The sequence below is a fragment of the Cordyceps javanica genome, chromosome 1, assembly GCF_051103115.1.
Source record: "Cordyceps javanica chromosome 1, complete sequence".
NCBI classification, from domain to species: domain Eukaryota; kingdom Fungi; phylum Ascomycota; class Sordariomycetes; order Hypocreales; family Cordycipitaceae; genus Cordyceps; species Cordyceps javanica.
The window spans coordinates 5,982,595-5,994,552 of NC_139295.1; the positions used below are offsets into that span (position 1 = coordinate 5,982,595).

General features: G+C 54.3%; 4 protein-coding genes across 4 annotated transcripts; 3 read left to right on the forward strand and 1 right to left on the reverse strand.

The window, feature by feature from the left end:
- Positions 1-556: 556 nt before the first annotated feature.
- On the forward strand, positions 557-1,487 carry V2A60_001794 (Rab family GTPase SEC4; the record flags this gene model as incomplete). Its single annotated transcript, XM_083253149.1, has 3 exons — positions 557-586; positions 813-1,080; positions 1,171-1,487. 3 exons carry the CDS (start codon positions 557-559, stop codon positions 1,485-1,487), a joined length of 615 nt encoding a protein of 204 aa, XP_083109275.1.
- A 720-nt stretch (positions 1,488-2,207) lies between these two features.
- On the reverse strand, positions 2,208-4,003 carry V2A60_001795 (uncharacterized protein; the record flags this gene model as incomplete). Its single annotated transcript, XM_083253150.1, has 3 exons — positions 2,208-3,118; positions 3,204-3,813; positions 3,953-4,003. The coding sequence occupies 3 exons, from the start codon at positions 4,001-4,003 to the stop codon at positions 2,208-2,210; spliced, it is 1,572 nt and encodes a 523-aa protein (XP_083109276.1).
- Positions 4,004-4,545: 542 nt separating this feature from the next.
- On the forward strand, positions 4,546-8,947 carry V2A60_001796 (uncharacterized protein; the record flags this gene model as incomplete). The annotated part of the gene is made up of 5 exons (XM_083253151.1): positions 4,546-4,833; positions 4,883-4,949; positions 6,101-6,901; positions 7,103-7,592; positions 7,639-8,947. 5 exons carry the CDS (start codon positions 4,546-4,548, stop codon positions 8,945-8,947), a joined length of 2,955 nt encoding a protein of 984 aa, XP_083109277.1.
- Positions 8,948-9,396: 449 nt separating this feature from the next.
- Positions 9,397-11,828, forward strand: V2A60_001797 (P-loop containing nucleoside triphosphate hydrolase protein; the record flags this gene model as incomplete). Its single annotated transcript, XM_083253152.1, has 3 exons — positions 9,397-9,835; positions 9,907-11,003; positions 11,073-11,828. 3 exons carry the CDS (start codon positions 9,397-9,399, stop codon positions 11,826-11,828), a joined length of 2,292 nt encoding a protein of 763 aa, XP_083109278.1.
- Positions 11,829-11,958: the final 130 nt, after the last annotated feature.

An 11,958-nucleotide genomic window follows, 5' to 3' on the forward strand; every position in this document is an offset into this window, starting at 1 on the left:
TCAATTAATACCTACCTAGGCTACCGTCTACTTATTCTCCTTCCTCTCTCAAAGCTACTCACGACTCCCCATCTCACCAGTCTCTAGCCGCACCCACCACTAAGTATCAAGCAACCAGGACAGCCTTTCCCCACGCCTACCAGCTAAGCTACGGGGTCCGCTCTTCTTTTCCTCTTCACCCTTTCCCAAGTCGAAACTCTGCCGCACGACCAGCTCAGCCAGAAACCCCCTCCGTCATCGCCACGATACTACTCCCGGTTTGCTGTCTGGCCAGAAACGTCCTCAATTTACCACCACCAGCGTCCCCGACATTCACGCTTCGCGTCGACTCCCACTACAATACGACCCCTGTGGGACAATTCAAAAGTACACGCGGCCGCCAAATTTTTTTTTTTTTAATTCCTACAAACCGAGACGGGTATTCTCCAGATCCGCCCCTCGCATAAACGCCGCGTCGTCTGTCCGCCCATCGCCGCCGCCCAAGACTACCCACCTACCAACACTCGCCCCCGTCCAGTACCGACCTCACGACCCCGTCGGACCAGCATAAATGACAATGCCAAACAATCGCAACTATGACTTCCTTGTACGATACATCTGAATTCCTCTTCTGCCCCGTGGGTTGCGCCGTCGCGGCTTTGAACCATCCCATGCGTCACTCCCCCCAAACCGCCAACCGGCCCCTAAATGCTGAATTGCGCGGCCTCCGTCTGCTGCGCTCCCCCCCCTGCGCGCCTCCAACGCACTCGCCAGACCGAGACTGGGACAGATTTGGCTAACCATGCGCGCGCTCGTCGTTGCACACTCTACAGATCAAGCTCCTGCTGATAGGCGACTCGGGCGTCGGCAAGTCCTGCTGCTTGCTGCGCTTCAGCGAAGACTCCTTCACACCCTCTTTCATCACCACGATCGGTATCGACTTCAAGATCAGGACAATCGAGCTCGATGGCAAGCGCGTCAAACTACAGATTTGGGATACCGCCGGCCAAGAACGTTTCCGAACCATCACCACTGCCTATTACCGCGGTGCCATGGGCATCCTGCTCGTATACGACGTCACTGATGAGCGCTCCTTCAACAGTATGTATCGCCTGCACTCTCACATCAGTTGTCATTCAAGATGCGACGGCTCTCTTCATTCCCGGTAGCACCATGACTGACCAAGCACAGACATTCGCACTTGGTTCCAAAATGTAGAGCAACACGCCACCGAGGGCGTCAACAAGATCCTCATCGGCAACAAGTGCGACTGGGAGGATAAGAGAGTCATTTCCGAGGAGCAGGGCCAAGCCCTCGCCGACGAGCTCGGCATTCCCTTCCTCGAAGTCTCGGCCAAGAGCAACATCAACATTGACAAGGCTTTTTACAGCCTGGCCGCCGACATCAAGAAGCGACTCATTGACAACTCAAAGAACGAGGCCGGCTCCTCTGGAGGTGTCAATGTCGGTGACAAGACGGAAGGTGGCATGGGGAGCAAGTGCTGCTAAGTGTGGACGCCCGTGTAGAGAGAGAGCTAGAGCGAGAGAAGACGTCAGGGACAAAGAACAAAGGAGGACCATGCAGGATATGCTGGTGAAATCATGGGAATAAGCGAAAGATGGATTAATATTTGACAAGGATAGAAGGAAGGCAGACAAGGAGAATGAGGAATGAAGCAAACTCCCCCGTGGATACTACAAATACCACCACGACAACTCGACAACAAACCACAACTACTTACTACCCCGGCCGTCCCACCCCGAATCGTGTGCCTGGGGCAATATGGCACGCAAGCACACCCGAGAGCCTTTTTCTGTTAGTTTAACTATTTATTGCATTTGTTTTCTTCGCTCTTGATTTGCGCGGCCATTATGGCTGCTTTTGTGATGTCGTTTTTTTTCTTGTACTATACAGCTGCTGTTAACCCTTCAACCGGACCATACCTAGTCTTGCCCGGTTCATACACGCTGATTGTGAGGTCTACACCGTAGTCGTCGATGATGATGGAATAAAGAACGAATGTGCACCTCGGAGCTAGGTGACTTGACGGGGCTTCGCGTTGGCAGTAGACGAGAAAGTAAGAGGAAATTGTATGAAAGAGGTGTAACGCAATGCGGCAAAGCAACGACAGAACAGGGTATTCTTTTACGCATCTTTCAAAAGTCTTTCTTCTAATAGTACAGCATAGTACAGGATATACACGCGCATTCGGCCATTGAACCATCGTGCTAATAGTCCAGCACCTGCGTCCGCACAAAATGGCGCGCCGCGCCGCCCGCCGGGGGCACGTCGCGGCCGCCCAGCCAGCGGCCGTTCCACAGACGATGAAATCGCTGCGCCTCGGCGTCGTCGCGAAAGGCGACGACGAAGCGGCGCAGGGCCGCGCCCTCCGTGTGGCGTGCGATGCGGCGCAGGCCCTCCCTCTTGCGCAGCACGGCGCGCAGCTGTTTCTCGGACTCGTCCCGTGCGGCAACGGCCTCGTCGCTGCTGCTGCTGTTGCTGCTGCTGGCGCTGCTGACACCGATACTGCTCTCCTCCGCATGCTGCTGCTGCTGCTGCTGCTGCTGCTGCTCTTCCACCTCCTCTCCGACGTTCTCGTTGAGGGCTGCCCGCTGAGCGGCGGCCTGCTCGGTGAGCCGTTGCAGCTGCTGGTGCAGGTTGGCGGCGACGGGGTGGACGCGGGCGAGCCCCCAGGAGCCGCGGGCGCGCTGGCCGTGCTGGCGGACGGCATTGCGTACGCGGTCAAGGGACGCGGCGGGCGCTATGTCGATCAGCACGACGGGCGGGCGCTCACCAAGGCCGTCGCCGGCGACGATGCCGCGGATCTTGTTGGCCTCGGGCCCGGCGGCGACTCGCCGGTGCGCGAGTGTCACGTCGTGCACGCCCGCGGCGACGCTGAGCCGCGCGAGTTCCGCCTCGAGCCCCGCCTGCGTGGCCGTTGCCGGGCCGCCGTCGTCCTGGAGGAGCGCCGGGGGCACCTCGCTCCGCCACAGGCCCGTCCGCGAGCGGGCGCGCACCCGCGCCAGCGCATGCAGTCGCTGGAAGCGCGCGGCGTAGGCCGTCGCCGCCACGGCCGTGGAGAAGGACACGTGGTAGGTACCGGTCGGCTCCAGCGTCATGCGGTCACGCACTTGCTGCACTGTTGAGAAACGGAGTCAATATCGGTTAGCTGATGAATCAGCGGGACCGGGTGGGTAAATGGGAAGAGAAAGGACGATGCTTACCTTTGGTGATGGACTGGTTCCATTTTGACAAGTCGTTCTCGGCGATGCGGTAGAAGTCGGAAGGATGGACATTCGTGCTGAGACCGTCTATCCGTAGCATCGTGTGCGACTTTGCAGTCGAGGAATCCTCCTTCTCAGCAAGGACTCGATGAGTTGCAATAACCAAATCCGTCGACTGATCCAAAACGGCTGTTACAGCGAAATCCTTGGAGGTATCAGAGAACAGATCCGTTGGCGTCATGTACCCGTAGCTTGGTTGCCGCCTCTTCAGCAGCGGCCATTTTGTGTTCGCCGGTGTCATCGTGCTCCCGTCAGCGTCCCGCGCATTCCCTGCCGGAGTGGACTCTGACCCAGCGCCTTCTTGCCGTTTCTTGAGCAACGACCACTGGCTTCTGTCACTCTTCTGGCCTGGGTTTGTGTTTGTGGGAGCACCGGCGTATGGATACGCCGTGTTCGCTGAGGTTGTGTTTTTCAAATCTTGTAGGCTTCTAGTTGCGATCTGCTTTGGATCTAAACCCTCGATCGCCGCGGCCGCCTCCATCTGCTCTGCTATCGATAGCTTTCCCTCTGCCAGTTTCTTGCGCAGGTTGCGGTCCGCCTGCTGCTTTCTCTGTACTTCGGGGTCAGGGCGCGGTAGGCGGCTTCGTAATTTATCTCGGCGGTCCCACGTCCTCGTTCTGCCCCGTGGTGCAATGGCATAACTAGGTCTGTCGGGAAGGGTACGATTTGCGCCGTGAGAGCTGTATGACCGTGCCCCCTTGGGGCAGCAGCATGTGGCCGCGCTTCGGAGACGCGGCCATGTCGAATGAAACATTCAGTGTGATTATGTGTTTTCTATTGGCGGTGCATCGGAACTGTGGCTGCCGGGGCTTAGCAAGGCTCGTTTTGCACTGCAAGTTGACAACGGTGTATGGCATAGGTACCATGTTGAAAATCAGTCATCGCAACCTTGGTCTGTTTGCACTGCGCCCCACCACAGCGTAGGTCAAGTGTGCTCTGATAAGTCGGACCTCGCCCCAATTAGATTCATACCTTGCAACGTTTCATACTTTATATTAAACTCCTCTATTTTCAAATTGCCAGTCGTATACTATTATCTGGCCGTTATTTTTGCTCTCTCAAACACCCTTTCCTTCGAATACTGTCCGTAGCTGATGCAGTCCCCCTCGATCCTTCAGCTGTCCTCGCTCCTGAAGTCTCCAGGCGACGACTTGACCACTGGACAACCTGTCCACTTTACCTCTGCTTCATTTCTCCCAAAAATGAGGTAATAATACTCTACGTCATTCTCGGCCTGGAAAAGCTCAATACCTAGAGCCATTGGTCCATCCAATGAGCTAACATGGAGGCTGCGATCGGCTGCATGAGCCTCGCCGCCGTTGCGTTTCTTGCGCGCCAATGCCTATGTATCAGGCGCAGGGCTGCTCAGCCATACCAACAATATCAGGATGAAGACGGGGTCGCCACGAAAGACTCTGCGGCCAGCTCGCAGAAAGGCACTACGGCTAAGCTCTTCATGAACGCTGCTGCAGCCGTTGGGACCTCTACATCGGTGTTGTCGAATGCGGGCCACCGCGCCCGTACCGGACAATGGAGCTTGGTTGCAACCAGCTCGCGCATCAGCATATGGGTAAGTACTTAAAGCAGGTGCAGTGAGCCATACTTCTAATGCATCAAAGCTCCTTCTTGCTGTTCAGATACTCGCAACTTCGAATGAGGCGAGTATCCACGAGCGCTATAAGAAAGGTATCTGCGCAGTCGTGTCAAGCGCTGTCCTCATACTTTGCATCACACTTCAAACCCTCATAATAGAGCCTAACCTCTCAATTGTCTCGAAAGAAATGCTTTGCGCCGTCACTGTGGGGATTGCTGGCTTGACTCTGCCTCGGCGGCCGGTAGTCTATCACGACGGACGCCTCGTCGATCAACAAAACAGCACGTCCATTCTAGCTCTACTTTCATTCTCTTGGTATCCACTGTATCAACCCGTCTTCTCGGGGCTCAGTCATTTAAGCCTCGATGACTTGCCCGTAACGCCCTTCGTGCAGAGAATCCGGGTTGTGCGACAAAACTTTAACCAACATTCCTCTGGTTACAAGCTTCTACCGCGACTGGTGGCAGCATGGAGATATATGCTCTATCTACAATGGGCTCTCACGCTGGTGCACAGTGTATCGCAGTTTGCTAGCCAATATTTTCTTCAGCGACTGCTAAGCTGTCTGGAGCAGCCTCTTGCCATCCAGCAGCATGCCATTTCGTATGCTGCATGCCTAGGTGTAGCACTGTTGTCTGAAAACATGTCTGCAGGGTGGATTACTTGGGTCACCCAAGCAAGGCTCTACAGCCCCATGAGCACTCTCCTAAAAGGTCTCTTGTTTGAACAGATGACGAAAGGGAGAAGCTCAAAAAGAAATAAGGCAAGCGTTACAAAACGCAAAGATGCATCGTCGTTGGAGAGTCTAATGCTACTCGATTGGTAAGCTTATCCGTCCTGCATTTGATCAATGCTAACAATACCAGCGCATCAGTAGCCCAGGCCTGCACATCGAGCCAGCACTGTCTTAAAGCTTCATGTATGCTGCTTCTTGACGTGAGCTATCTAGTTCATCTCATTGGCTTCAAACACATTGTCATTGGCAGTTTCTTTCCTCTTATACTGTTTCCCATCTCAAAGATGCTTGCAAGCCACCACAGGCTTGCCAAGTTGGATCTTTCAAACTCACACAATGCCTTCTCTGCTGAAATATCAGAGCTGCTTCGAAATCTCCGCCAGGTCCGTCTGTCCTCCATCGAAGTCCTTTGGCAGCAGCGGGTCATCGAATCCAGAGCTCGTGAACTGAAGCAAATATGGTATTGCGGGATGATCTTGGCAATGCTCACCTTATTGACCAATTTAGGCCCGATTCTGTTGATATCGGTGTCTCTATCCTCGCATGCTCTTGAAGCCGGTCATCTGAGCCCTTCGCTTGCTTTTGCTTCTATTGGCCTGTTTCGCAATCTTCATGCTGTCATGCAAGAGCTGCCCGCCATGTTGGCCAGCCTGCAAGAGTCCTACGCAGCGAGCAGGCGCGTCGAGAATTACCTTCAACGGGGCACTGAAAAACAAAATACAAACAGAACAGATTTGACATTGTTCGAAAATGTGCACGTATCTTGGCCAAACCCATCTTCCGCTTCAGGCCCATCAGGCTCATCATTCAGTCTCAAGAATGTAAGTCTGCAGTTCCCCAAAGGAAAGCTAAGCATCATCACTGGCAAAAGCAGCTCGGGCAAAGGTCTTCTGCTTTCTGCACTTCTCGGCGAGGCCAACGTGGAACTCGGAGGCTTCAATGCAAGCCGCGAATCAGTATCTGAAGAGCAAAAGGAACCTTCTTCGCCCGATTTGGCATATGTATCGCAGCCACCATGGATAGAAAACCGAACCATCAGACAGAATATCGTCTTTGGTAACCTATTTGACGAAGATCGCTATATGGCTGTTCTGCATGCCTGCGCTCTAGAGAGAGACCTTGAAGCTCTTCCTCACGGGGACTTGACCATAGCGGGTGTCAACGGTGGATCCCTCAGCGGTGGTCAAAAGTGGCGAGTTAGTCTCGCCAGAGCCTTGTACTCTCGTGCTCGGACTCTTGTGCTCGACGATGTTCTTAGCGCAGTCGATCCCCACGTTGCCAAATGGCTTTGCCTCAATGCTTTGTCAGGTACGTTGGCTTGTGGTCGCACTGTAATTATTGCTACCCACCATCTGGCTTCTTGCGAACACTTGGCAAGTTATGTCGTTACTGTTGATGCTGGAACTGCCTCGGGACGTGTTATGACGCCGCGTCGTAGCAAGGAGTCCTTGAACATCGAAACTAGGTCTAGGTCTACAGCCAGTAGTTCCATACCAAATCCTATGATAGACACTTCTGGGGTAGACGCAGAAGATCCGGCGATTTCCCGGCGCTCTGTTCTGCAAACCTTCTCCATATACCTTCTAGGCGGCGGTGTATGGCCCGTTTCCGTCGCTGTCTTGACAACATTCCTGTGCCGGCTCCTCGGAGCAGGTAACTCATGGTGGCTGACGAAGTGGACTGCAAATAAAGAGCTCGACAGTATGAGTCTTCGGTTCAACTTGTGCATTTACCTGGCACTATCAGTATGCGCTGCCATTGCCGTGGCGGTGCATTCTATTGCCGTGCAGGGAGTCAGTCGAAGTGCATCAGAGGCCCTCTTCCGCAGAACGGTGCACGGTGTCCTTCACAGTCCTCTACGGTGGATAGACAAAGTGTCGCTGGGAAAGTTACTGCAAGGTCTTGCCTCCGATATGTACTTGGTTGATCACAGAGTCGCAGCAGGTCTAAGCGATTTGCTTCGAATCATCATGCAGCTTATTCTTGTCATTCTCACCAGGTACGTAGCAAACCAGCGTTGATTCACATCTCACTGACAGGAGTAGTGGAGCCGCCACACCTCAGACCATCGCCATGATGGTTGTGATGCTGAGCTTTTACTTCAAAATCACGGAAAGACACCTTCGCATGTCCAAACGCCTCAATAGACTCATCCCTCTGGCAGCACAGCCCATACTGGAGCACACAAACTCTACAGTGTCTGGTATCATGACGATTCGAGCTTTTAAGAAAGAGTCGATGTATGTTGAACGGATGTATGACCTGTTGGACGTGGAAATGGCGCTCAGCTGGCACATCACACTGGGACAAAGGTGGATTCACGGCCGATATGGTATTCTTGGCTCTCTATTCGTATGCGCCATTACAGTGTCCTTGGTTCTTGCAGACGCGGATGCTGCGACTGCAGGTTTTGCTATCAATGTCGCCCTCCTGGTCAAGGCAACCATGAGTGGCATGATGGGCAAGATCAACATGCTGACAAGCGGTGCTCGAGCTATTGATCGTATACTCGACATCGCCAATGCTCCTGCTGAGAGCCAAGATGGTGAGGATGTGGCATCGTCTTGGCCGGCTTCAGGCAAAGTTGATGTTCAGGACATTACTGTTCGTTATGATCCGGGTCTGCCACCAGTTCTCACAGGGATTTCTTTTTCAATTGCCCCGCGCGAACGTCTCGGCGTCGTCGGGCGTACTGGCGCTGGTAAAACAAGTCTCACCAACTCACTGCTCCGGTTCATTGACACTGAGGCTGGCGCTATTCACATTGATGGTGTTGATATTGCGACTATTGAACTCGCTCGTTTGAGAAGTTCCATATCTCTCATACCGCAAGACCCATTCTTGTTTTCGGGTACTTTGAGGAGTAACTTGAATATACATGTACACAGATCTGATGAAGATATGAAGGTAGCGCTGAGAAAGGTGGCATTTCCAGCCAAAGATGGGAAAATGACCGTTGATGCTCTCGATGACCTGGACATGACTATCCAACCGGGTGGCGAGAATCTTTCCCATGGGCAGAGGCAGATGGTCTGCCTCGCAAGAGCGATTCTATATCCTCGGCGCATCGTAATATTGGATGAAGCGACCAGCGCCGTGGATCGCGCGACGGATTCCATGGTGCAGGAAGTCATTCGTCGGGAACTTGAAGATTCTACAGTGATTATTGTGGCCCATAGGCTGGCCACTGTTGCTGACTTGGATAAAGTTCTGGTTCTGGACGAGGGTGCCGCTGTTGAGTTTGGGTCTCCCGCTGACCTGATGCAGAATAAGGGTGTCTTTTGGGGCATGGTGAACCAAAGCGGCGACGCCCGCCATGTACGAGAAGCTATTAAACGAGCGCGGACTATGTGACGTATTTGGCAGCACCATAGAAAGCGCACACAGTGTACCAAGACTGAAGGATGCTTTCTACTCGATATAGCAGAAGAAAAAGGTAGCCCAGGCAAAGATGACGTATATAGCAGGGAAGAGGTAAAAGATGAGAAGAAATAGGGACGAAATGCACTACTTTATGAAATCAAATATGATAAAGGAAAGTAAGGAAGATGGCTAATATCCGGCACAAGAAAAAGAAAAGAACAAGAAAAAGAAAAAGATAAAGATAAAAGTCAAGGTAGCCTACTCTCACCATGGCAAGCTACACGCATTAGCCGCAGGTTTATTCCTGCCGCGGGTGGGTACACAGTAAAAAAACCAGGGTCCCTGGCCACCCAGAGCACCTTTTACTCTACAACAACCTGCATTGGCCAGGACGGCAGAGCTCGGACGGATTCTCGTTTGATTTATTGAAGCTCTAGAAAATGGTGCAAAAGAGCATCACCGCCAAAGTGCGGCCGCTCTCCCATCCCTCCCTCGAAAAAAAGAACCTGCTGGGCGCCGCCCGCCTCTATGTGAGCAAGGATTCACTCATCGCACTGACCAACGGCCTGGAGAGCAAGCCGTGCGTGGTAGAGAAGATATTCCTTGATGGTGAAAGTGATGCTTCTGGTACGCCGATCCGCCGGGAGGCTTCGCTATGCGTGTTGCCAGAAAAGAATCTCAGCCCAAATGTGGTCATGATGACCCGCGCCTTCCAGGATGCAACGGGCTTCCGCGTTGGCGATCAGGTGCGCATTGAGCTACAAGAGACGATACCAGATGTGGAAGAGGTTGTCTTACGGGATCTAAGTGAGGCAGAGGTGAATGTAAAGCCGTCTATGCATCCACTTGACTGGAGAGCCGAGCTAAGCATTTCAATGAGTATGCTTTCTTTTCCGCAACATACCATGCAGTGATCACTTGAATTACAGCTGACTGTTTTTTGTTTATAGACGATGCTGAGCAAATATATCCCGGCATGGTATTCGAGGGCGTGCAAGCCAGCAGACTACGTCGTAACTTTAAAGTTCTCCGCGTCAATGGGCAGAGCGATAACATCGGCCGCTTCTGTCCCGCCACCAGCAACATTCGCATCTTGAAGCCAGGCGAGGAGGATGCTGCTGCCATTGCTGCCGACGCTGGCGCAATGGCTCAGAAGAAGCTCATTGTTACAGGCATTCCCGGACTCGCGGACCAGCTTCGCCCGCTGAATCATTTTCTCGCCGCATTCGGCCGTCCCTTTCGCGTCCCCAATGAGTCGCCATCATGCGCCTTTGTTGTGCAAGGTGGGCGTGGCACCGGCAAGACGCTGATCTTGCAGCACCTCGCTGAGACGGGCTGGGGAACGGCACACTGGATCCGGTGCACGTGCAAGTCTACAGATATTCGCGAGACCTTCAAGACGGCCACCGCCAGCGGGCGACCGAGCATCATTCTCCTCGACGAGCTGGAGGACATGCTCGCCAAGGACCGCTCGAATCACGACGCGGTCGTCGAAGCTCTCGGCAACGAACTCGACGCTCTAGCTGCCCGAAGCCGCTCTCAGCAGCGCCTACCACCCGTCGTCGTCGTGGGTGCATGTCTCGACTTCATGACCAACGTGCCGGCCAAGCTCCAGCAACAGACACGATTCAACAGGAGCATGACGCTGCGAGTCCCCAGACCGCCTGAGCGCCGTGAGATCCTCGATTTCTTGAATCCGCCGTTGCGCGAGGCAGAACGCGACGCCTGTCTGGCGAGTATCGCGTCGCAGACGCACGCATACAATGGTAAAGACCTGGTAAACCTGGTGGAGACTGCCGCGTCTATTGCCAACATGAGATGGGATGTTGAAGCCGAAGACGCTGCACAGCATTCCGCAGACGACACGGAAGAGAATTCTGAACGGGTGTACTATCTGGAAGTCTCCGACATGGAGCAGGCGTTCAAAGAGACGTCGGCGACAGCTATGCACGACATCGACCTCAACCCGCCTACGGTTCACTGGAACGACATTGGCGGTCAAGAAGACTTGAAGAAGGTTCTTTCCCGGATGATCAAAAACGCAAAGGTGCCGGCCCATCCCTCTACTTGGACCCTGTCTGCAAACCCAATCTTTTACTAATGACTGTCTATTTAGGCCACAAATCCTTCCAACAAGCGAGTGCTAGTCAGCCCGCACAAAGGTCTACTTCTGTATGGTCCCCCCGGCTGCTCCAAGACACTTTCGGCGCAAGCCATGGCGACCGAATCGTCTTTCAACTTCTTCGCCGTCAAGGGCGCCGAGCTGCTCAACATGTACGTCGGCGAGTCGGAGCGTGCCGTGCGGACCCTGTTCAAGCGTGCGCGTGCCGCGTCCCCGGCCATCATCTTCTTTGACGAGATCGACTCCATCGGCGGGCAGCGCGGCGGCGGCGACGGCGGCAGCCGCAGCAATATGTCGGTCAACATGCTCAACGCGCTCCTCACGGAGATGGACGGCTTTGAAAGCCTGCGCGGCGTGCTGGTGCTCGCGGCCACCAACCGGCCCGAGGCCATGGACCCGGCGCTGCTCCGCCCCGGCCGCTTCGACCAGGTCGTGTACGTGGGGCCGCCCAACGAGGCCGCGCGCGAGGCCGTCTTCAACGTGCACCTGCGCGGCCTGTCACTCGCGCCCGACGTCGACATGAAGGCGCTGGCGCGGCTGGCGGAGGGCTACTCCGGGGCGGAGATCAAGGCCATCTGCGTCGAGGCGGGCACGGCGGTGCTGGAGCGTCACGACGACACGGACGGCGAGGCACCGCTCGAGATTGCCATGGCGGACCTGGAAGCGGCCATCTACAGGACACCGAGAAACATTACGCAATTTATGACGGATTCGTACAAGGCGTGGTCACAGCAGTTTAAAAAGACTTGATGATTGAAGTTAGTAACGATAGAAAGACGCAAAGAAATTAGACCCTACGTACGGAAGCCTCGCCGAGAAGTACCCTTAAGCGCCCGTTCACCTTGAGATTAATGATATAGAGAGTTCTCCCGAAATTTTC